The sequence below is a fragment of the Eublepharis macularius genome, chromosome 6 (assembly GCF_028583425.1).
Source record: "Eublepharis macularius isolate TG4126 chromosome 6, MPM_Emac_v1.0, whole genome shotgun sequence".
Taxonomy (NCBI): domain Eukaryota; kingdom Metazoa; phylum Chordata; class Lepidosauria; order Squamata; family Eublepharidae; genus Eublepharis; species Eublepharis macularius.
Genome location: NC_072795.1, coordinates 133933186 through 133954223, shown reverse-complemented (window position 1 = coordinate 133954223; position 21038 = coordinate 133933186). Strand labels below are relative to the sequence as shown.

Genomic DNA, 21038 nt, shown 5'->3' with positions numbered 1-21038 from the left:
GAAGTAAGACTAGGATTTTCTATTGCGCAGTTAGTTTATTGGGGGCAATTAATTGATGCTATATCCTGAAGTTTTATTGCTCCTTGTTCACTCTTACTCTCACTTACTCACTTACTCTCTTACTTACTCACTTCTTATCTAGCAAGATGTAGTCAGCTTAGCAATTTATTATTTTCTCCAAATGTAACCCTAATTTTTATCCTTTAGTAAAGCAATTTTACAGAGCTACACTGGAGTGAGTGTGTGAATCTATTCTCATTACTTCCAATGCGCAATCTTTGCACGACCTCTGCTATATTTTCCTACAAACTTCCCTCCAACTTCTATCATAACTTATCATTGATGAATCATTTGTATCAGATATACATAAGCTGAATGAGAATTGAGGAACGTGGAAATAAATCTCTTTGGACGCAGCATGGTTTGCTCCCCAGGAAATCTGCTTCCCTGCTTTGCCGTGGGAGCCTGCTGGGCGAGCGGGGAGCTGGTCAGGCGCTCTCAAACTAGCCTCCCTCGCAGGGCGGCAGTGAGGACGAAAGAGAAAAGGGGAGACTGAGCTGAGCCGCTTTGGGTCCCCCTTGGGGAGAGACACCGGGTCCGGTGGGTCTTCAGGGCGTGTCTGTTCCGTGCTGCCATCCGAGGGCAGATTCACTTGGGGATGAGCCGAGCCGGGTTCAGGCAGCCGGGCGGTCATTCACGATGCATGCCCCTCTGTGTCTTTTCCCTGCAGAAGACCCTTCCCGGGATCCTCGGCTGCTGGGGGCGGATTCCCGAGGCCGCGGCAGAAGGGAGCGGACTTCGTTTAGCAAGCAACAGGTGGAGGTTCTGATTAGTTTTTATGAAACGAACCGTTACCCGGGATTTGAGCTGCGGGAGCACATCTCAGCCCTGATCAAAGTGTCCGAGGCCAGAGTGCAGGTGAGGAGGGAGGAGATGAGTTTCTGTTTCCTCGGATATTCCTGTGTCTGTTTTACCTGGTTAGCCTGTGTTTAAGTGCCGTTTGACTAACTGAATGGCGTAGGCAGAATCAACATCTGGAGCAGTCACAGCTGTCAGTTCCGAACAGAGGAAGCTTCTCTTACGAGGCAAGGAACACTCTGCTTCTCCCCCTTTTCTTTGCCGCAGGTCTGGTTTCAGAGCAGACGGGCCAGGGATCCCCCGCAGAAGAAAGACGGAGCCTTCCCCCACGCTGCACGAGACAAGAACCCGCAGGGAGTCCGCTTCCAGGCCCAGCCAAGGGCGGAAAGAGCTTTAGCTCGGAGACGAGCCACCAGAAGCAAGACTCCTCTCCGTCCGCAAGAGCAGCAGCCCCAGGCGACCCTCCGGGATCCGGAAGCCTCTTGGGATACAGCCTCTTTCTCGCAGTGCAACCGGAGCTCTGCTTGCCCGGCGAAGAGCAGCCAGCCCGGTGTCTCGGAGGGGCCCGGAATTCTTCCCGGACGGAACAAGCGGGCCAGCAGCAGAACGCAGGCAACGGGTCGGATCCGCCTGAGAGCTGCGTGGAAGCCGGTCAGGCGTGGCCGCCTGGAAATCCCGCTCCGGGAGGCCGGTTCTCCGTGCCCAGCAGCCAAGGCCGGGCCCCCTACAGTCCAGGCCGGGGAATGCAAGGCTCCACCTGCAGGCTTCCGAGGCCACTTCTGGTGCAGCTCCACAGGGCAGTCCTGAAGCTCGAGCCCGGGGGGAAGGAACCCAGTTTGCGCAAGGGCGAGCGCTTTCGGCTGGATCCCAGTAAGGATAGAGAAAGGAAAGGGCTCGGCGTCGGGGCTGTGCCGCCTCCGTCGTTCTTTCCCACACCTCGCAGGGATGCTTTTTCCATTGAGGCCCTCCTGGCGTCTGTCTCCTTCCCCAGCCCTTGTCTCGCGTGAGCCAAAGGAAGCCGGATAAGCAGCCCAGCGTTGGCCTCCGCCCTTCTCTCCTTAAGTATTCCAATTCAGTGGACCGATTGTGATGCTGCGATGATGTGATACACCTGGAGGGGGAAGGGAAGCTCTCTGCTTTTGCTGCTTCTGCAAAACTTAGCCCAAGAGGAGTAGCCCCGTTAGTCCGTCTGTAGCAGTGGAAGAGAGCAGGAGTCCAGTCGCTCCTGCAAGACTCACAAAATCGCTGGTAGGGGGTGAGTTGTCGTGAGCCATTGCCCAGCCCACTCCTCAGATACAGCTAGCTACCACAAGCCCCCTCAGATCTCACATGAAGGTCTCAGTTACAATAGCTGATGAAGCACAGGATTGCCCCCCCCCTTCCTGCCGTATATTATAATTTCTGTGATTCTTTGGGGCTTTGTTCCTGTTTTTTTGCTTGTATGTATTAGTGTGTTTATTAAGAATTTATCATTTTTAAAAGGTATTGCAGTTTGTATACACAATTTACAAATAAACGTTGCAGAAGAATTAAGAGACTCTGATAGAAGATATTGGATTTGGAAAATCCGGCTCCTGGAAGGCAAGATTGACACACTGGCAACAATATAGGCACCAAACAAGGCAAGAGAAAGTTTTTATGAAAATGTTTTCCGATCCATTTTCATTTTTCAAGAAGATAATGATCTTCGGAGACATGGATGGGGTAATGGATCTAAGAAAATGATAGGTGGAAAAAACAAAAACAAAGAAGGCAAATTTCCCCAAAATGTGCTCTCTCCCCTCCTATCAAGAAACTATTTTTTGAAGTAATATCTTAAATAGTATATGATGGCTTCAGTGGGTTAAATGTCTAAAAGATTTTGGATCCTACAAAGGGAACACAAAGCTTACAAACTATCAACCAAGCTTGTGTCTCTTTTACATTGTGGGCGACTGAAGCACTTGAGAGCACTTTACACACTTTTTACTTCCTTTGAGAGGGGGGCAAACTTCCCAACCATTGCACAAATATTCTCTCCCTAGCTGTGACAAAAATTATTCCGCACACTTTTTAGAAATGCCCAGATTCTCCATCCTAATCTCAATTTAGAAATGTGTTCAGCACTGTCTCAAACCACCCTCCTTAGCACTCACACCCTTCTCGGTCCCTTGACTCCAATGGCCATAAAGCGCCACCCCCAGGACATCTACTCAGAATCCTACTTGGGTCCATTCAAGGAGGTTTACTCCCAGGAAAGTGACCTTAGGAGCACACAGTTAGAAGAATGCAACTCTGTTTAGGATAGTGGTGTGGAAGGCTGTAGGAAAAACATGGATCCCAAAACCATGAAATGGTTGCCATCTTTTAAAATGGCACATTTTCGCTCCCACACAGGCCTTAGAATACATAAAGTACGTACTTGGCTTTCATAATGATGATTCCTGTGCTAGAATCGAAAGCGCTTCACGCGTCATCTTGCTGCAAGTAGATCAGCCTTATCCCCCTGCTGCAGACAGGCCTTGCCTTCAGCTACTCACACATTAGGGTACAACTGGACAGGAATACAGGGGAGCCATTTTAAAAAACAGGTAACTTGAGGAGGGGGGGGGCAGGGGAAGCAGGGCTTGAAATCCTGAAACATTTTTGCATTCTAGCAGTGCAACCCGAGCGAGATCCTTGGATACCACAATTTGCTTAGGACACTTGAGATGCCTGCAACTCTGAGAACTGCACCCTCTACGTTTTGTCCTACGGAAATGAGACAGGCAGCAAACAGAGCAGGGTAGTATTTTTTAAAATCTTGCTCCACTGCAGTGAAGACGCAGCCCGGAGAGTTTGAATTTGTAAAAGAAAAATTGGGATTTTGAAAGCAAAGTTCCGCAAGGGCACGGCTACATCTATATAGCAATACGCTGCGTTTTTTTAAAAAAGAAGGCAGGATAGTGGATGTAATATTTCTATTTTAACAGGTTTCTTAGGCATTAGGCTTTTGATTTCTCTTCTCACCAATTCAAGGCTACTTATTGTAAACATTTCCATCCCCTTGCCCATCAGAGGATGGACCCCCACCCCCCACCCCCTGCAACTACCCGTACATTTTAAATTGGAAAGATCAACTGAAGCTGTTCTTTTGATGGAAGGAATTGTCCAGAATATCTTTTCTCCTCCCTCCCACATGTTTACCAGACGTGGATGTGGGTGCGAGGCCCACATCTCCCAAGCAGACGTGGCTGGCCAGGGCGATAGGGGGATTTGTTCATTCAGAAGGACCACCGGAGGGGGGACGCCGCACCAGCTCGTGTTGCCGCAGTTGATAATGACCTCATCCTGTGGTTTGGCAACAGCAGCAGTAGTTAAGGTAAGTAACTAATCTTTAACGGGTAGTTAGCATTGAACTCAGGTGCCATTAGCACAACTGGCCATAAACCCAGCGTCATCAACCTTTTGCCCATAGCCCTTCCGAGGGCTCAAGTGGAGACCGATTTGCAGCCAGTTTCAGAGGATAGCACTGGACCCCCTCAGCAAACACGAAGGAGCCCCCCTTCTAAGAGCAAGAGATTGATGGAAGGATAAATATTCATGGACTAGAACATCGGGGGGGGGGGGGGGGCTGCAGTTCACAGAACCTCCAGCCACGATAAGCCTGTCTAGCCTTTAGGGTACCAGAGTACGTGTCGCAACTGATATGAATGAGATCAAAACAGGAGTCCCAAGGCACACTGCAGACTAAATAATTAATCCAGCAGAGACCAGAACCAGATTGTATCTCAAATAAATTCTGACTCAAGAAACTTTTTGTTGGAGTAAGTGGGGTAACTTGAAGGTGCCTCAGAAAATCCTGTTTCACCTTGATTACTAGAGGCTCATCACGGTTGAGCGTTTAGTGCGACTCAGCAAGGGAAGGGTTAAAAGGGAATCCTTGTCTGGGGCAAGGCCAGCTAGATACGATTCTGGGCCGTTTTAAGAAGTACACATACACAAACCAGATTTCAGTTACTTTATTACAAATCAATAAATACAGAAACACCCTAGCACCTTTATTATCAATCAGTATACACGAGATAATGCCAAACGTGCAAAAAGTCACAAGCTTAAAATGTTTGATTTACAGCCCACCACCATAAAAACATGTTATCCCAGAACGCTCCCCCCCCCCTCAGTAAAACATTAAAATATTAAGTGCTGGCACGAACAAAACTGTTGCTAAGTATTCTTGTCATGTGTTTAAGTGTTTATTGCTACCACTTAGTGCCATTTTGTTTTATCCATAAAGTTATTGCCCAGGCCCTTCCCCTACGTTATTGCACATCATATCTCAACATATAAAAAGCTTTTGTTTTTCAAATGAGCTCGGAAGGTTGAGGTTGGTGCCATTTGGGTTGAGTTGTGGCCTCTGTTCTGGGCTAGACTCCCCAGTCCCCAACCCTCGTTCCCTCCTGCCACACTCTAAGATGCTTCTAGTGGGAGGTCAATAAGGAACACCACTAGACTTCACTTCCACCAGAGCCAAGGCAGTCCCGATCGGCTCTCTGAGTGCATGAAAAGGTTCAATACATCACGGCTTGTCAGTGCTCGGCAGTCGATGCGGTTGGCAGGCAATGGGAAGACAAAATGGGTGTTAAAAACCGAAAGGCCACCTGCAAAACACGGACTGAAGTGATCCAGGCGAGAGGGCCAAGGCTGAAGTGCAGAAGAGGAGGAGTCCCAGATGCCCTCATCTTTGGTAGGGTCCAGCTGGCAGCTCCAGAATGCGGAGATCTTCGCTGCTCAGCTCGGGCAGAGGGGCGCCAGGCTGAAGTCCCGCCACTGGCTGCCCAGGTAGGACGGGCGGCATGGCTTGCTGGGGCACTCCTAGATTGATACAGGGGGAGGCTGGAGGAGGAGCCATGCCAAGGATGGAGCCAGTGGAGGAGCTGGGCATGCGTGGTCCCTGTGCCGCCTGGCCTGGAATTCCAGAAGGGCCCTGTGGGGGTGCCCCGTAAATGTAGAACTGGCCCCCCAGAGCTGGATTTCCAGGGGGCCACTGGGAGAAAGAGGCCTGGGGCTGCTGCAATGGCATACAGAGAGGAGACAATCCTGTCTGGGCCTGGTAGCATCCTCCCTGTAGGTTCCTGTTTTGTGTAGGGGAGGGGAAGGTCTTGTTTTTCTTTTGCGCGGGATCCCTGGCCCGTCGGTTCTGAAACCAGACCTGCAGCGGGGGGAGAAGCAAAGTGTTCAAAGACTCTTACGAGAAACTTCCACTTTTCCGAACTAAAATCTGTGACTGCTCATCACCAATGCTGACCCTACGCAAGACACCCTCCACGTAACACGCATTAAATGCCCCAGCCTGCCCTCTGCAAGTCTTAAGGGGCAAATGAATCAGAGGTATTCTATGTGCTCCTTTGAATTCATTTACTTCCCTTTTGTGACATCAGTATTACCTATAGTTCAGCATGCACACGTGTTGTTAGCCAGCTGCAGAGAGAGAGAGAGAGAGAGAGAGAGAGAGAGAGAGAGAGAGAGAGAGAGAGAGAGAGAGAGAGAGAGAGAGAGAGAGTATTCCTCCTTAAACATTCGGTTTTGCAGAAAGCCAAGAGAGCTCAGCTCTTGATGTTCTGCAAATCATGCAACACTCTGGGAGGACACAGATGTTCAGGCAGATGTTGATTTTGCCTACGCCATTCAGTTATTCAAACAGCACTTAAACACAGGCTAACTAGGTAAAACAGACACAGGAATACCCGAGGAAACAGAAGCTCGTCACCTCCCTCCTCACCTGCACTCTGGCCTCGGACACTTTGATGAGCGCTGCGATGTGCTCTCGCAGCTCAAATCCGGGATATCGATTAGTTTCATAAAAACTAATCAGAACCTCCACCTGTTGCTTGGTGAAAGAGGTCCGCTTCCTTCTGCCGCGGCCTCTGGAATCCGCCCCCAGCAGCCGAGGATCCCGGGAAGGGTCTTCTGCAGGGAAAAGACACAGAGGGGCATGCATCGTGAATGACATCGTGAATGACCGCCCGGCTGCGTGAACCCGGCTCGGCTCATCCCCAAATGAATCTGCCCTCGGATGGCAGCACGGAACAGACACGCCCTGAAGACCCCCCCGGACCCGGCGTCTCTCCCCAAGGGGGACCCAAAGTGGCTCAGCTCAGTCTCCCCTTTTCTCTTTCATCCTCACTGCCGCCCTGCGAGGGAGGCTAGTTTGAGAGCGCCTGACCAGCTCCCCGCTCGCCCAGCAGGCTCCCACGGTAAAGCAGGGAAGCAGATTTCCTGGGGAGCAAACCATGCTGCGTCCAAAGAGATTTATTTCCACGTCCCCCAATCCCAGAAGCAAGGCGTCCAAGAAACCAGCAATTTGGAAAAGTTCTTTTTTTTAATTACTAGTTTTATGTTTAAAAAACCCGTGCAATTACAAAACAAATAAGAAACAAACCAACAAACCAGATAAAGAAAAGTAATGGAAAAGATAAAGAAAAACTCTATAAACTAAAAGGAAACTTCCAATTTTCTCCACAAATATTAGTGTTTTCAAAATTTCCTCTCACTCTTATGTTAAAAATTAAGGCCGTTTCTCTAATGTCCACAGTCCTTAGTTCCTAAGTCCACAAGTCATGAAACCATCACTGTCCATTTCATGTCAAATATGAAACAATAAAAGGACAGTGAAGTCCTCAGCAGAGTCAGCCCGTCTCAGCTCATGGAAAGTAATGGGCTCAGCCTGGAGCAATCCTGCTTAGGCTTCCCCTGTTCCCGCCTTCTCTCCAATCACCAGCCTCTGAAAACCCGGCCTGCCCCGTTCCCCCCGAGGTGCCGCGGCCCTTACCGCCTCCTGGCCCTGCTCCTGCGCCGGCTGCTCCTTCCATCGCACGGTGCTGGGGGCGCGTCTCCTGCTCAGGCCGCTCTCCCGACGGGGCTCCCGCTCAGCTCGACGGGACCGTAAAGACAAAAGAGCCAATGGGGCGGTCCAGGCCAAAGGTGCTCCTGCTGCGCCTTCCAGGCCTCGGAGATCCTGCATGAAGAGCAGCCCCGCTGGCAGCCTTTTATTGCCCCAGGGCCCTGCCCCCCCCGTCCCTGCCCCTGCCCCTGCCCCTGCCCCGCCCTCCTCCTGCCAATGGGGCTGGCCTGGGAGGGCTTTGACGCTCTGGGCTGGGGAGGGGCTTTGCTGCCCCTTGTGGGAGCTGCTCAGAAAGGATCTTGGCCACACAGCGCAGCTGCCAGGGCCGGCCTCCCCCCCCCTTACTTCTGGGAGACCCAGGACACTTTCCTGGGAGTAAGCACCCTGGACTCAGCCCTGAAATGGTTCTTGCGCTCTCTCTATATTTATGTATTGGTGTCAGTTATTGTTCGCCTTTCCCAGAGAGACCCAAGGCAGATTAAAGCATATTCTAAGTGCCGCTCAGCAGCATGCGCGATCCAGTGAATAATGCAAACGGGTCTAGGATGAGAGAATGAGACACCTTGAAATGGGTCGCCCTGTTGGTCAGCGGTAGAACAGCAAGACTCGAGTCCGGTCGCACCGTTTGAGCTAATACACGGACTTGTTGGACTGCGGTGATGTAAGAAAGTGTGCAAAGTTTGGCTTTGGTCCCTGATTTTCCCAGGGGAGAATCTGGGGCTATTCATTGTGGCAAGCAGAGCGTTTTCCCGGCCCACCCTTGCAGTGAAGGGAGACGCTTCCCTTAGACAGCCCACACCCACCCAGGGGGCTCCCCGATATTCAGACCCGGTGCAGAAGGAGTGAGCCCACAGCCGCAGGGAAAGAAATATCGAGGGGGTCTGTTCTCTATGTTTACCAATATCCGATTCTCAGTGGACAGAGTGACCACGTGCTTCTATAAATACTGAAAAACATTTAAAAACTCTTATTGGAATGATGATTAGGGTGTTGATTGGTCTTTGGAAGAGTTTTTCGTAAGAGCACGTAGTCACCTTGTACACTGAAGATTTGATATTGATAAACACGTATTGAGAATAGACACCAGGGATATTTCCATCCCTGCAGCTGTGGGCTTCTCCCTTTTTGCATTGCCCCTCAGATGTCCTGGCAGCAGCCCCGAGGAGGGCTCCTTTCCATGCACCACCCCATCACAGCAGCCCTCCCGAGAGACCTGCATTGGTGGACGCCTTCAAGCAGCCCCTTTACTTTCTAGCCCGAATAAGGCCCTGCTGAGACGGAGAACTATCGGTTATTTAGCACCGTGGACAACGCACGCCCCGCAAAGGTCCTGCCTGCACTTTCATAGGAGGTCCATACGAATAAACCGCCCAGATAAAGCAAGGCACCGTCACCCAGAGTGCCCCAATCCCAGCAGGCCTGCCCTAGAACTCTTTCCCCGCCTTTGAGATGTGATTCCCCCCCACGCACACGGATGAGCCAACGTGGGATTCGACCCTGAGCTGGAACAGAAAGATTCAACTTCAGCAGCTCCTTAAAAGCTAAGAGGATTTTCTAGGCAGAGTCAAAGCTCTCTTCTTTGGACACAACAAGGAGTGGGACCGAAACAACCCGGTGTTCGTGATTTGATTTTTATACTTCATTGATACCCTTTTCTCCCTCCTGAGGACACTGAATGGGTTACCACAGCCCCCCCCCCTCTCAATTTGATCTTCACAACAACAACAAGACTTTAGGGAGAGTGAAGGTTGCCCTCTCCAGGTTTGGGGGCAGAGTCTGGAGATGGCCGGGTTTGGGAAGGGCTGGAACCTCAGAGGGGTCTCATAAATACTGGCCGTGCTTAGACTGCTACAGAGCAGCATTCGAGGCAAACGGAGCCATTTTCTCCCGGGGAACTGGCCTCTGTCATCCGGAGATCAGGCGTCAGTCCGGCAGATCTCCAGGCTTCCCCAGGGGGTGTGGACATGCCGGTACAATACCAGTCCAACAGTACGGACTGATTTCATTTTCAGGTTCCGGTTTTAGCTCTGAAGAAGCTGCCACTCCCCCCTTTTCTGTGCACGCACAAACACCCCCCACAGTGAAAAAATAATGCAAGCGGGATGGTTTGATTCAGCTTCTCTGGTAACAATTGAAAATATATTTGTGTATGAATAACCAAAGAATCTGCAGCTGTCAACCCTGCGCAGGCTCTCTTTCCTTGGTCCACTCATGTCTGTTTCAAACCCCTTTCCTTGTCTCTGCTGCGATGTATTGAATGTCTGGATTCTGGCTTGCTGCTCAGAGGCCTCTGTGTGTCCATGGGTCCCCCAGTGGACTTCAGGGCAGAGCAGGGATTCGCGCCCAGAGCCTGCCCTGGCGCACTAACCACTGCACCGTGCAGCCTGGAGAAGCGCTTCCCTTGGCCGGGCTGAGCGGCCAGGACTCGCCTGCGCTCGCTTTCTTTCCGCCTGCGATGGAAACGAGCGCCTTGAAACTGACACGGAGCAGCAGCGCAGCCCTGAGCTGGACCCGCCTGCAGCCCTCGCTACGCGGGCTCCAACTCCCCGGCCGCCCTGCCCTGCCCTGCCCGGGGGCGCCTTTTCCTCTAAGCGCCAGAGGGGCGTCCGATCCAGCCACGCGACCCAGTCGGGGCTGCCCCAGAAGGGCGCCTTAAAACTACTGAACGGCTCCACATTAACCTGAGCTGGAGATGTGCAAAGTTTGCCCAACAGAGAGCGCTTTCGGTTGGATTCCAGTAATGATTCCTTTTCACACCTTGTAGGGAGGCATTTTTCCATTCAGGTCCTTATGACAACTCTCCCCCCCCCTTTGTCTTGCATGAGCCAAAGGAAGCCAGATAAGCAGCCCAGCGTTGGCCTCCGCCCTTCTCTCCTTAAGTGTTCGAATTCAGTGGGGCAAGTTGAGTCAGCCTGGCCCATTCTGATGCTGTGATGATGGGATACACCTGGAGGGGGAAAGGAAGCTTGGAGGGGGAAGGGAAGCAGCTTTTGCTGCTTCTGCAAAACTTAGCCCAAGAGGAGTACCCTGTTAGTCCGTCTGTAGCAGTGGAAGAGAGCAAGAGTCCAGTCGCTCCTACGAGACTCACAAAATTGCTGGTAGGGTGTGAGTTGTCCTGAGCCATTGCCCAGCCCACTCCTCAGATACAGCCAGCTACCACACAGTTCGTTCGTTGTATCGGTGCTACTGGACTCTTGATCTTTTCCGGAAAGCGTGATGATCTTTCAGGTGTTACTGGGCTCAAAACTTGCTCTTCTGCTGCAGACCAAAATGGCTCCCCTTTGGAAACTGCTGTCGATGACAACACAAGCCTAGATTTCTGCAACAATAATGGTAAACTGGCACACCAGTACTTGAAACATTAATTTTTTTATTTCTTTGGTTTTTAAAAATTCTTTTCAAATGATTTACAACGGTATGTCCTGCTTTCAAGCAATTTACACGAGGACATTTTAATACATTTCAGAATGCAGCAAAAGTATGTGAAAAGGCAAAGAGTGATGTGTGACATGTATTTGCACCCCAGCCTGCCCCCAAGGAATTTACGCAATCCAATCTTCACCAAACCCCTGTAAGGTGGACTGGCTTGCAAGGGAAGAACATGTTCAAAGTCTCCCTCTGGCTAAGCAGGGATGTGATCCCCACCAGAGTGTCCAGTCCAAGACCGATATTCAAACAGCCGCTGTGTCCAAGAGGTAAAAGGGACAATGAAGATGAAATCTAGCCCTCTAGTCAGAGTTGACTTATGGCGACCCCTGGTGGGGTTTTCATGGCAAGAGCCAACAGAGGTGGTTTCCCTTTGCCTGCCTCACAGGCCTGCTCTTTGCTGGAGGTCTCCCATCCGGTTACTAACCAAGGCCAACTCTGCTTAGCTTTCTAAGATCTGACAGGATTAGGGCCTCCTGGCCTATCCAGATGAGGGCAGAAAAAGCTTCGTAGGACATCTAATCCCTTCTTTGGGGCAGGGAATTGAAAGCAAAACCACTCCTGACAGATGGCTGTTCAGTCTCCACTTGATGTTTTCCAGCAAGAGAAACCCACACACATACAGTTTTGTCACTTTGATGAAGTTTCTTCGAATCCATACTTGGTGGTGGAGAGTGCCCTCAAGTCAGAGCTGACTTACGGTGACCCCTGCTCAGGTTTTGATGGCAAGAGACCCACAGAGGCGGTTTGCTGTTGCCTGTCTTTGCAGCCCTGGTCTCGGTTGGAAGTCTCCAATCCAATTCCTCAGCAAGGCTGACCTTGCTTAGCTTTTGAGATCTGACCAGATCAGGCTCACCTGGGCGACCCAGTGCAGGGCAATGGAAATTGACCCCCCTGTCAATGGAGCCAGTCACATACCTGCCGCCCCTTTGCACATTGTAGAGTCCCCAGGCTTGGCTTGGGGTCTGCTCCCTGTGTCCCGTGTCACAGTCACACTTGACTTACAGGCCCTTCTCAGTTCCCAGGTGCGTGATGCCAGGTAAGAGCGTAAGAACTCGGACCGGCGATCCACCTACTTCAGCCTCCTGTTTCATGGAGCAGCTAAGCAGTGGCGGGCAGTGACTGCGGCACTAATATTTTTAAAAATGGTTTTTACTTCACGGATACCCCACCTACGTGCGGACCCAAAGCGGCTTACATCATCCTCTCCTCTATTCCATCCTCACAACAACCACCTTGTGAGGAAGAGCAAGATGGGTCGTGAGCTCTGGCTCCCCAAAGCTCCTACCCTGCCACAAGTTCGGCGAGTCTTGTCGGCGCTACTGGGCTCTCCTGCTCCCTTCTGCTTGTGGGGAAGGCGAGCCCGCAAGTGTGTGACTGGCCCAAGGTCACCCCGCAAGCTTCCCGGGCAGAGCGGGTGTTCACACCTGACTCGCCCAGATCCCAGTGTAACCACTGTACCACACTGTCACATGGAAAGGGCTTCAGCCCCCCCCCCCAGTGCAATCTTCCTGACCAGCTGTGCTCCGGGCTGCAGGATAGGGCTCTTCTTTGAGAGGTGGTGGTGACGAGTGCCCTCAAGTCATAGCTGACTTATGGCCACCCCTGGTGGGATCTAACAGAGGTGGTTGGCCATTGCCTGCCTCTGCAACCCTGGCCTTCCTTGGAGGTCTCCCATCCAGTTACTAACCCAGGCCAACTCTGCTCAGCTCCTGAGATTGGAGGAGATGAGGCTCACCTGGGCTATCCAGGTCAAGGCCATCTCTGAAACTCCTACACATTTTGATGGATGAGTGCAAATAATGCTGTGGTATTACACTGTGCTGATTAAAGAGGCGAAAACTTTTATTTGAGGAAATTACATACTTGGGAGTAAAGAGGGGAGAGAGATTCCTTGCTATCTGACTACATCTTGCAGAGAGAGAGAGGGAGAAGAAGTGTGGCAGGAGAGAGAAGAAGCAGGATATTGCCCTGCTTAGCCCAATAGGAGACAAGACAAGGAAATGACCCCCAGGAAACAAGAGAGGTGCTGCTCTCACTGTCCGAACTAAGTGATCCTTGCTGCCCCCTGCATGGGAGGCGCTTCTTCCTTCTTGCTGCTCTTGTACACCAGACATTGCTATTTCCAACACATTCTGCATACACTTCGTCGGCGGATCTGTCAAATATCATATCTGAACAGTTCTGGCAGCAATGGAGTTTGAGTCAGAGGAGGTGTTATTACGGTTCAAGCTAGGATGAGACCATACTTGGGACTAACAGTGGTTAATGGAAGAACCAAATCCCGTTTGGATGGACCCTAAGCAACCATAGTTAGTGCAGCAGCCTGCATCTCCCTCACCGTATGTTTTCTGCAATGTCTGAATGGAGTCGGGGTTGATAGGAAAGAGCAGTTGGGGTATAGTGATTCCAAAGGGTCATGTTGTCGGGTTTGATGGTGGGCTTTATAATGTGAGGAAACTTTAAAAGAGACGCCAAAGAAAAGCGGAGGAGAACACGTGGACAAGTCCACTTTCTGTTTTGTGTGTGTGTGTGTCGGGGGGGGGGGGGACTGAGAATTCTTTCCAGCTGGAAACAAGCCCTGGAATTCTCATTAGAGTTCTGCCCTTCTAACGCCATTGAATTCAATGGACAGACAAGGGGGGGGGGACTCTGCTAGGAATTGCATGATAAATGAGGGCTGGAAAATGGCAGGGAGGGGAGAGAGAGCTTGGGCAAAGGGTGTGCAAATACCTGAACTGGAGAGAGCTAATTTAAATTAGACTTAATATGTCAAATCCACCATTTAGAACAGTTAGGAAACAAATGTCAGAATTATACAATAAACAGTGTCTGAAGGAGGGCGGAACGTGCTTGAATCTTATGCAATTTTGTAAAAAGAGTGGGCCTACATTACTTAATCTTTTAAGAAACACCCTAATTTGGCTGTGTTGACAACTGTGAATTTATGTGAATAAACCCCAGTTATGTGAATTTTAAAACTCCGCTGTGGTCCAGTTGGCAGACCCGTTGTGCCCAACGCCTTACCACTCTGTGTAAGGTTCTCCCGTCAAAAGACTGTTAGAAGATGACTGACTGATTCCTTACTAAGTAGGTATCTCTGGCTAGTGGTTACACTGGAGCAGACATGGGAGCTACAAGATTGCCCCTATTCTTTCAGTCTCCGCTGTAATGTGAGGGCCATACTTTCGGCCTACCTTTCAATGTATAGTGAATGTTTTGAATGCTCAAGAAAAGCATGGATCCTAGAGGGGAAGAGGTACCAGACTGTGCGCTTCTTGCAGGGGTTATATCATGCAGAAGACTCTACAAAGTTGAGTCCAGTGACAAACGTTTATTTCAGCAGGAGCTTTTGTGAGTCAGAGTTTACTCTTTCAGATACAATGGAAGCTGGCCATACAGTCTCTGTAACTTTTAATTTAATTTGAAGATAGAGAAAATGAAATAAAGAAGCCAGACCAGAGATTCAGAAAAGTTAGGCACCCCCTCATGCACACAGCACTTGACACAGAAGAACAAGAAATCTTGACAGCATTTCTTATCCTGGTTGTTGCCAGTTTAACCAAGGAAGGTGATAAGAAGACACTGTATTTCAGGCCAGTGGAGGCGACGCCTATTCACCGCCTGGGGAGGTGTGGGGGGGGGGAAGAGGGCTGACCTGCTTTTCCAAAGGCTTGGATTTTGCTGCGTCCTTTGAGAAACGCTGCCTCTCACACCGTATTCTTACAGTGAGGTCTTGACAAAGGTCTGCATCATACTAAACCTGGGGTTCCTTCGGGGTTATGCAAAGGACATCCATATGAACATATGGGATATTTCTTGCTTTTTATGATGTGGTTGTAACCTGCCTTGGCCCCCCTACCCAATCTGTCTAGGGTGGTGTGAGCCTGCTCTCATCAGATCTCAGAAGCTAAGCAGGGTCGGCCTTGGTTAGAAATTGGGTGGGAGACCTCCAGTGAAGAGGAGGGTTGCAGAGCCAGGCAATGGCAGACCACCTCTGTAATATCCCACCAGGGGTGGCCACAAGTCAGCAATGACTTGAGGGCACTCTCTACCACCAAGGTAAACAAACAAACAGCGATTGCTTTTGTGGCCAGTCTGTATGTGGTAAGGGAGCTTGTAAGCTATGCCAAACTTCCCATGGGTTTAACTTGAAACCCTGTCACCTTTCCTAATTTATATCTCTCACCCTGTTTAAACCCCATATTGATCCCGATCCTGGCCCCTGCATGCATTTGTAGACTGAACATGTCCTGGTTCTGCCAGGCCTGCTAACCACAGTACTGCCATCTTGTTTTTAACTGCTGTATTTTCCAGTCTGTGTTCCCAGGACGGCTTATGTAGCACGGCTAGCCACAGGCCTTGGAGGAGTCTCACTTTTGCAGTCCCAAACCTCTCCTTTCTCTCGACTTTGTGGGGGGGGCATTAGAGAGGAGGGTTTGATATATTGCAACATGGAACTAACACGTCACTCTCAACAAAGCTTTGTGTTCAGCCAGAAGCTTCCTTGCCTTTGGGTTTACTATGGACACCAGTACTTTGAATAGAATCTTTCAATAAAGACCCTTTTGACTCAAGAGACCTTGGAGTTCTTGCAGCAAGGGGTGGGAGACGAAATCAGAGTAACTGGAATTCCACAGACTGACAGGTTCTTCCGGACACAAAGGTGGGCGCCTGCACGTGCAGGAGGGATGCCTGCTCTTTGTGACGCGTGAGCAGGTCCACCCTGCCTTTCTCCCCCATGGGAACCCAAAGTACCTTCCCTTGTTCTCCTCATTTCCATTTCATCTGCAAAAACCGGTGCAGGAGATGAGGCTGAGAGTGGGTGGCTGGCCCAGGGACACCCCAGCTTCCATGATCCAAACCTGACTGCGGTAATGATGTTTATAGCGAAAGCTACTAAGGAAAGCTCTTTGCCAAACACCAGGGCGCTTGGCCCTATTGCATGTGGATATTGGCTGTAGGGGAAAAGGGAGACCCAGAAGGAGATGGTTGGGCTCAATCAAAGAAGCCTCCAGTCTGCAGGATCTGAGCAATCCTGATGCAAAAGACGCCCCATGGCAAGAGGACGGCTGTGGTTCATGTCCCCCTCCACCCTTCAAGCCATTGAACAGGAGGCCTGGCATTCAAAGACAGACCCGCCCCCTGTGATTAGGTTAGGGTCCCTGGAGATAGAGAAGGCGAGAGCCCCGCCCCCTGGAAGTTAGAGGGAAAGGGAGGGGGAAGAGTTGGCAGAAAGGGAGCCTCTCCGCTACCCCCCTCCCATTCTAGTCCAGGAATTACACAGGGCCACCTGGCCAAGACCCCAAGATAAGAGGAGAGACTGTGGCAATGTGACCCCACCCCCTGAAAGGGGAGGTCAAGAAGACAGATTTTGATTCAGGATTTTTAAAAATTAAATTTATTTAAATAAAATAAATATTTATTTAATATTTTTTTAAAATTTGGCTCACGAGAAGCAGATGATGAGAAGATTTGCACCCGTGCTCAGTGGTGCCTCCCCTCCCCCTTGTGGAATGGTCTGGCTGGGAAGGTTCCAAAGGCCCCCCACACACACACACACATTTCTGTCCTTCTGCAAACTGTATAAGCCAAAATGTCCAGGGGGGCATTAGAACTGGCCTGACCTGGATGGCCCAGGCTTGCCTGATCTTGCCTGATCTTGGTTAGCCCTAGTTAGTACTGGGATGGGAGACCACCAGCACTGAAAGCCTAAACAGACTTACTCCAGTCTGGTGGGGGAGAGTGCCTTCAAGTCACAGCTGACTTCTGGCGACCCCTAAGGGGCTTTCATGGCAAGAGACTCAGAGCGGAACTACAAGTGACAAAAGGCACAGGTTGGACACTTGCCAGCTTCCCTCAAGTTTTGATGGGAAATGTAGGCAGCTTGGCGGCATGTTGGACAAGTGACAGCTGAAAAACCCCTTGGACAGCAGTCAAGGAGCCAAGCTGCAAGACTAGGATGCCTACATTTCCCATCAAAACTTGAGGGAAGCTGACAAGGGTCCAACCTGTGCCTTTTGTCACTTGTAGTTCCGCTCTAAGAGAGATGGTTTGCCATTGCCTGCCTCCGCAGCCCTGGTCTTCACTGGAGCTCTTCTGTCCAATTACTAAGCAAGGCCAACCCTGAGATCTGATGAGATCAGGCTCACCTGGGCTATCCAGGTCAGGAAATCGATGGGCTTAGACTGGAGTAACTCTGCTTAGGATTTCACTGCAGGGAAGCCTAGGGTTGCTACGCAGAGGCAGGCTCCTGAAAACCCCTGCAGGGGTCACCATAAGTTGCCTATGACTTGACAGCACTTTCCACTGCCCGAATTGCAGCGGAGTGGAAGAGTCCAGGAGGGCACTATTCGAAAGGAATAGGAGTGATTAATAGGACTGTGCCTGTGATGGTTATTGCGGGTACCGTCTTGCTTTTGCTGCACTGTGTCTTGACGTAGGTGTGATGCCCCTAGCACTTCATCCGTGACCCTACCTGAGAAGAGAAGAAGTAAGTCGCATTGATGTCCAGGGGGGCATTAGAACTGGCCTGACCTGGATGGCCCAGGCTTGCCTGATCTTGCCTGATCTTGGTCAGCCCTCATTAGTACTGGGATGGGAGACCACCAGCACTGAAAGGCTAAACAGACTTACTCCAGTCTGGTGAGGGAGAGTGCCTTCAAGTCACAGCTGACTTATGGCGACCCCCAATGGGGCTTTCATGGCAAGAGGCTAAGAGAGATGGTTTGCCATTGCCTGCCTCTGCAGCCCTGGTCTTCGCTGGAGGTCTCCCATCCAATTACTAACCAAGGCCAACCCTGCTTAGCTTCTGAGATTTGATGAGATCAGGCTCACCTGGGCTAGCAGGTCAGGAAGTCAATGGGCTTAGACTGGAGTAACTCCGCTTTGTCGTTTGGAAGTCTTTTAAATATTTATTGTGAGAATCTTGGGATGTGACGTGGCATATCTGTCGAGAGGAATTTGGAGAAGTGCTTGGAGCACTTTGCACTTTCCTTCGTGTCCTCTTTAAAGCTATATATAAAAAAAATTAAATTCTTAAAATTCCTTATTGATTTGGGATACTAGTTTTGCTTGACTGTTTAACTACAAAAGAGAGAGCCAATTAAGCGCCCCCCCCTGGAATAGGAACCACAAGGAAAGCAAAGGAACCACCTGCCAGAGAGCGGAACACAATATTACTATATCTAAGGCTGGAATACGTATTATCTGATTTGTTTTGTTTTTATATATTACTTTCTGGTATGAAAAGTGCCAAGTGCTGGAAGTGGAATCAAAGAACCATAAATATCATAATTACTAAAAATACAAATTATTACAAAGGTCTTTAACAACAATAAATACACCACTTAGAACCACAACTGGATGCAATAATCCTACACAGTACAGTTTTTAAAGTCCAACTGGCAAGGACACCATCCAAAGGAAGGTAAGTCACCATTTCCAGGAATCTGCCCTCCTTCCCTCCTTTAAAATGCTAACAGCTACGCAGGAAGGGTTGACGCCCTTTTTCTCCCCCCCCCCCAACAGCCCAGAGGTGAAGGGAAGCCAGTCATTTGCATTGGGTGAATGGAACCAGCCAGTGTGATCTGGAACTCGGACACTAGATCTTTGCCTCCTCTGTCTGAGCCCTTCTGATCAGAAGTCTTCTCAGATCCTGAGCTGCTAAGGGACAGCATTTTTTTTCCAAGTCAAGAAAAGATCCTCGCTAGGTTTGTACCCAGGAGAAGAGAAGCCCGCCCTGATGCTGAATAGAGAGGCAGGTTTGGAAAGAACCAAAGATAAGGCTTTATTGCTCGACTAAAGACGCCTACCTTTTGTCCCCCCCCCCTTTACATTTTAGCCGGGCTGCGATGGTTTTCATTTGTGAGCCCTCTTAGGAAACACTGCCCTCTACTGCTCATAAGCTAAAGCCTGAGATTTCTGTGCTGTATTACTAAACTTCAGCTTTATTTACTTCATTTATAGTCCACTTTTCTCCCGAAAGGGGGCCCAAAACATCTTACATCATTCTCCTTCTCATCTTCACAACAACCCTATGAGGTAGATCAAGATGGCTTAGGGTTACCAGCCTCCAGGTAGTGGCTGGAGATTTCCTGGAATTACAACTGATCTCCAGGCCACAGAGTTCAGTTCACCTGGAGAAAATGGCTACTGGGGGGGGTGGACTCTATGGAATTCTGCCATGCCAAGGTCCTTTCCCTCCCCAGAACCCACTTTCTCCAGGTTTCCCGACAGTGCTGTGATTCGCGCCCGGATCCTGGCCTGGCGCAGTAACCACTGCACGGTGCAGCCTGGAGAAGCGCTTCTCTTGGCTGGAAACAGCGGCCAAGACTCGCCTGCGCTCACACTCTTTCCGGCTGCGATGGAAACGAGCGCCTTGAGCAGCAGCGCAGCCCTGAGCTCGGCTGTTCCGAAAGAGGCGCCTCGCCCGGGCCCCGCCTGCAGCCCTCGCTATGCGGGCTCCAACTCCCCGGCCGCCCTGCCCTGCCCTGCCCTGCCCTGCCCTGCCCTGCCCGGGGGCGCCTTGGCCTCTAAGCGCCAGAGGGGCGTCCGATCCAGCCACGCGACCCAGTCGGAGCTGCCCCAGAAGGGCGCCTTGGAACTACTGAGCGGCTCCACATTAACCTGAGCTGGAGATGCGCAAAGTTTGCGCCACGGAGAGCGCTTTCGCTTGGATTCCAGTAATGATAAAAAAGAGAACACAAAAGGGCTCGGCGTCGGGGCTCTGCTGCCTCCTTCCTTTCTATTCACACCTCGGTGGGACGCTTTTTTCATTCAGGTCCCCGGCCAGGCCGGCCTTGGCAGCCCCCTCCCCAGGACTCCCCGGCATTGGTACCACTTTTCCAGGCGGTTGCTGGGGCTTGCCGAGAGGGGGGAACTTTCTTCCTTGATCGGAGAGAAGGCGGGAACAGGGGAATCCTAAGCAGGATTGCTCCAGGCTGAGCCCATTACTTTCCATGAGCTGAGACGGGCTGACTCTGCTGAGGACTTCACTGTCCTTTTATTGTTTCATATTTGACATGAAATGGACAGTGATGGTTTCATGACTTGTGGACTTAGGAACTAAGGACCGTGGACATTAGGAAAACGGCCTTAATTTTTAACATAAGAGTGAGAGGAAATTTTGAGAACACTAATATTTGTGGAGACAATTGGAAGCTTCCTTTTAGTTGATACAGTTTTTCTTTATCTTTTCCATTACTTTTCTTTATCTGGTTTGTTGGTTTGTTTCTTATTTGTTTTGTAATTGCACGGGTTTTTCTTTTTTTACATAAAATTCGTAATTTAAAAAAACTATCCTAAATTGCTGGTTTCTTGGACGCCTTGCTTCTGGGATTGGGGGACGTGGAAATAAATCTCTTTGGACGCAGCATGGTTTGCTCCCCAGGAATTCTGCTTCCCTGCTTTGCGGTGGGAGCCTGCTGGGCGAGCGGGGAGCTGGTCAGGCGCTCTCAAACTAGCCTCCCTCGCAGGGCGGCAGTGAGGATGAAAGAGAAAAGGGGAGACTGAGCTGAGCCGCTTTGGGTCCCCCTTGGGGAGAGACGCCGGGTCCGGGGGGTCTTCAGGGCGTGTCTGTTCCGTGCTGCCATCCGAGGGCAGATTCATTTGTGGATGAGCCGAGCCGGGTTCAGGCAGCCGGGCGGTCATTCACGATGCATGCCGCTCTGTGTCTTTTCCCTGCAGAAGACCCTCCCCAGGATCCTCGGCTGCTGGAGGCGGATTCCAGAGGCCGCGGCAGAAGGAAGCGGACCTCTTTCACCAAGGAACAGGTGGAGGTTCTCATTAGTTTTTATGAAACTAACCGATATCCTGGATTTGAGCTGAGGGAGCACATTGCCTCGCTCATCAAAGTGTCTGAGGCCAGAGTGCAGGTGAGGAGAGAGATGAT

The 21038-nt window shown here is 50.6% G+C and overlaps 1 protein-coding gene across 1 annotated transcript; it reads left to right on the top strand.

Moving 5' to 3' along the window:
• The first annotated feature begins 699 nt into the window (after positions 1-699).
• LOC129332745 (homeobox protein OTX-like) lies at positions 700-1665 on the top strand. Its single transcript, XM_054983971.1, has 2 exons — positions 700-918; positions 1126-1665. Exons 1-2 carry the CDS (start codon positions 700-702, stop codon positions 1663-1665), a joined length of 759 nt encoding a protein of 252 aa, XP_054839946.1.
• The last annotated feature ends 19373 nt before the right edge of the window (positions 1666-21038 follow it).

What these genes read in the sequence shown, in the direction of transcription:
- LOC129332745 (XM_054983971.1), top strand. Translation starts at nt 700, where the DNA reads ATGCATGCCCCTCTGTGTCTTTTCCCTGCAGAAGACCCTTCCCGGGAT. An exon ending in TGTCCGAGGCCAGAGTGCAG is followed by an intron (nt 919 to 1,125) that starts GTGAGGAGGGAG and finishes TCTTTGCCGCAG; the next exon opens with GTCTGGTTTCAGAGCAGACG.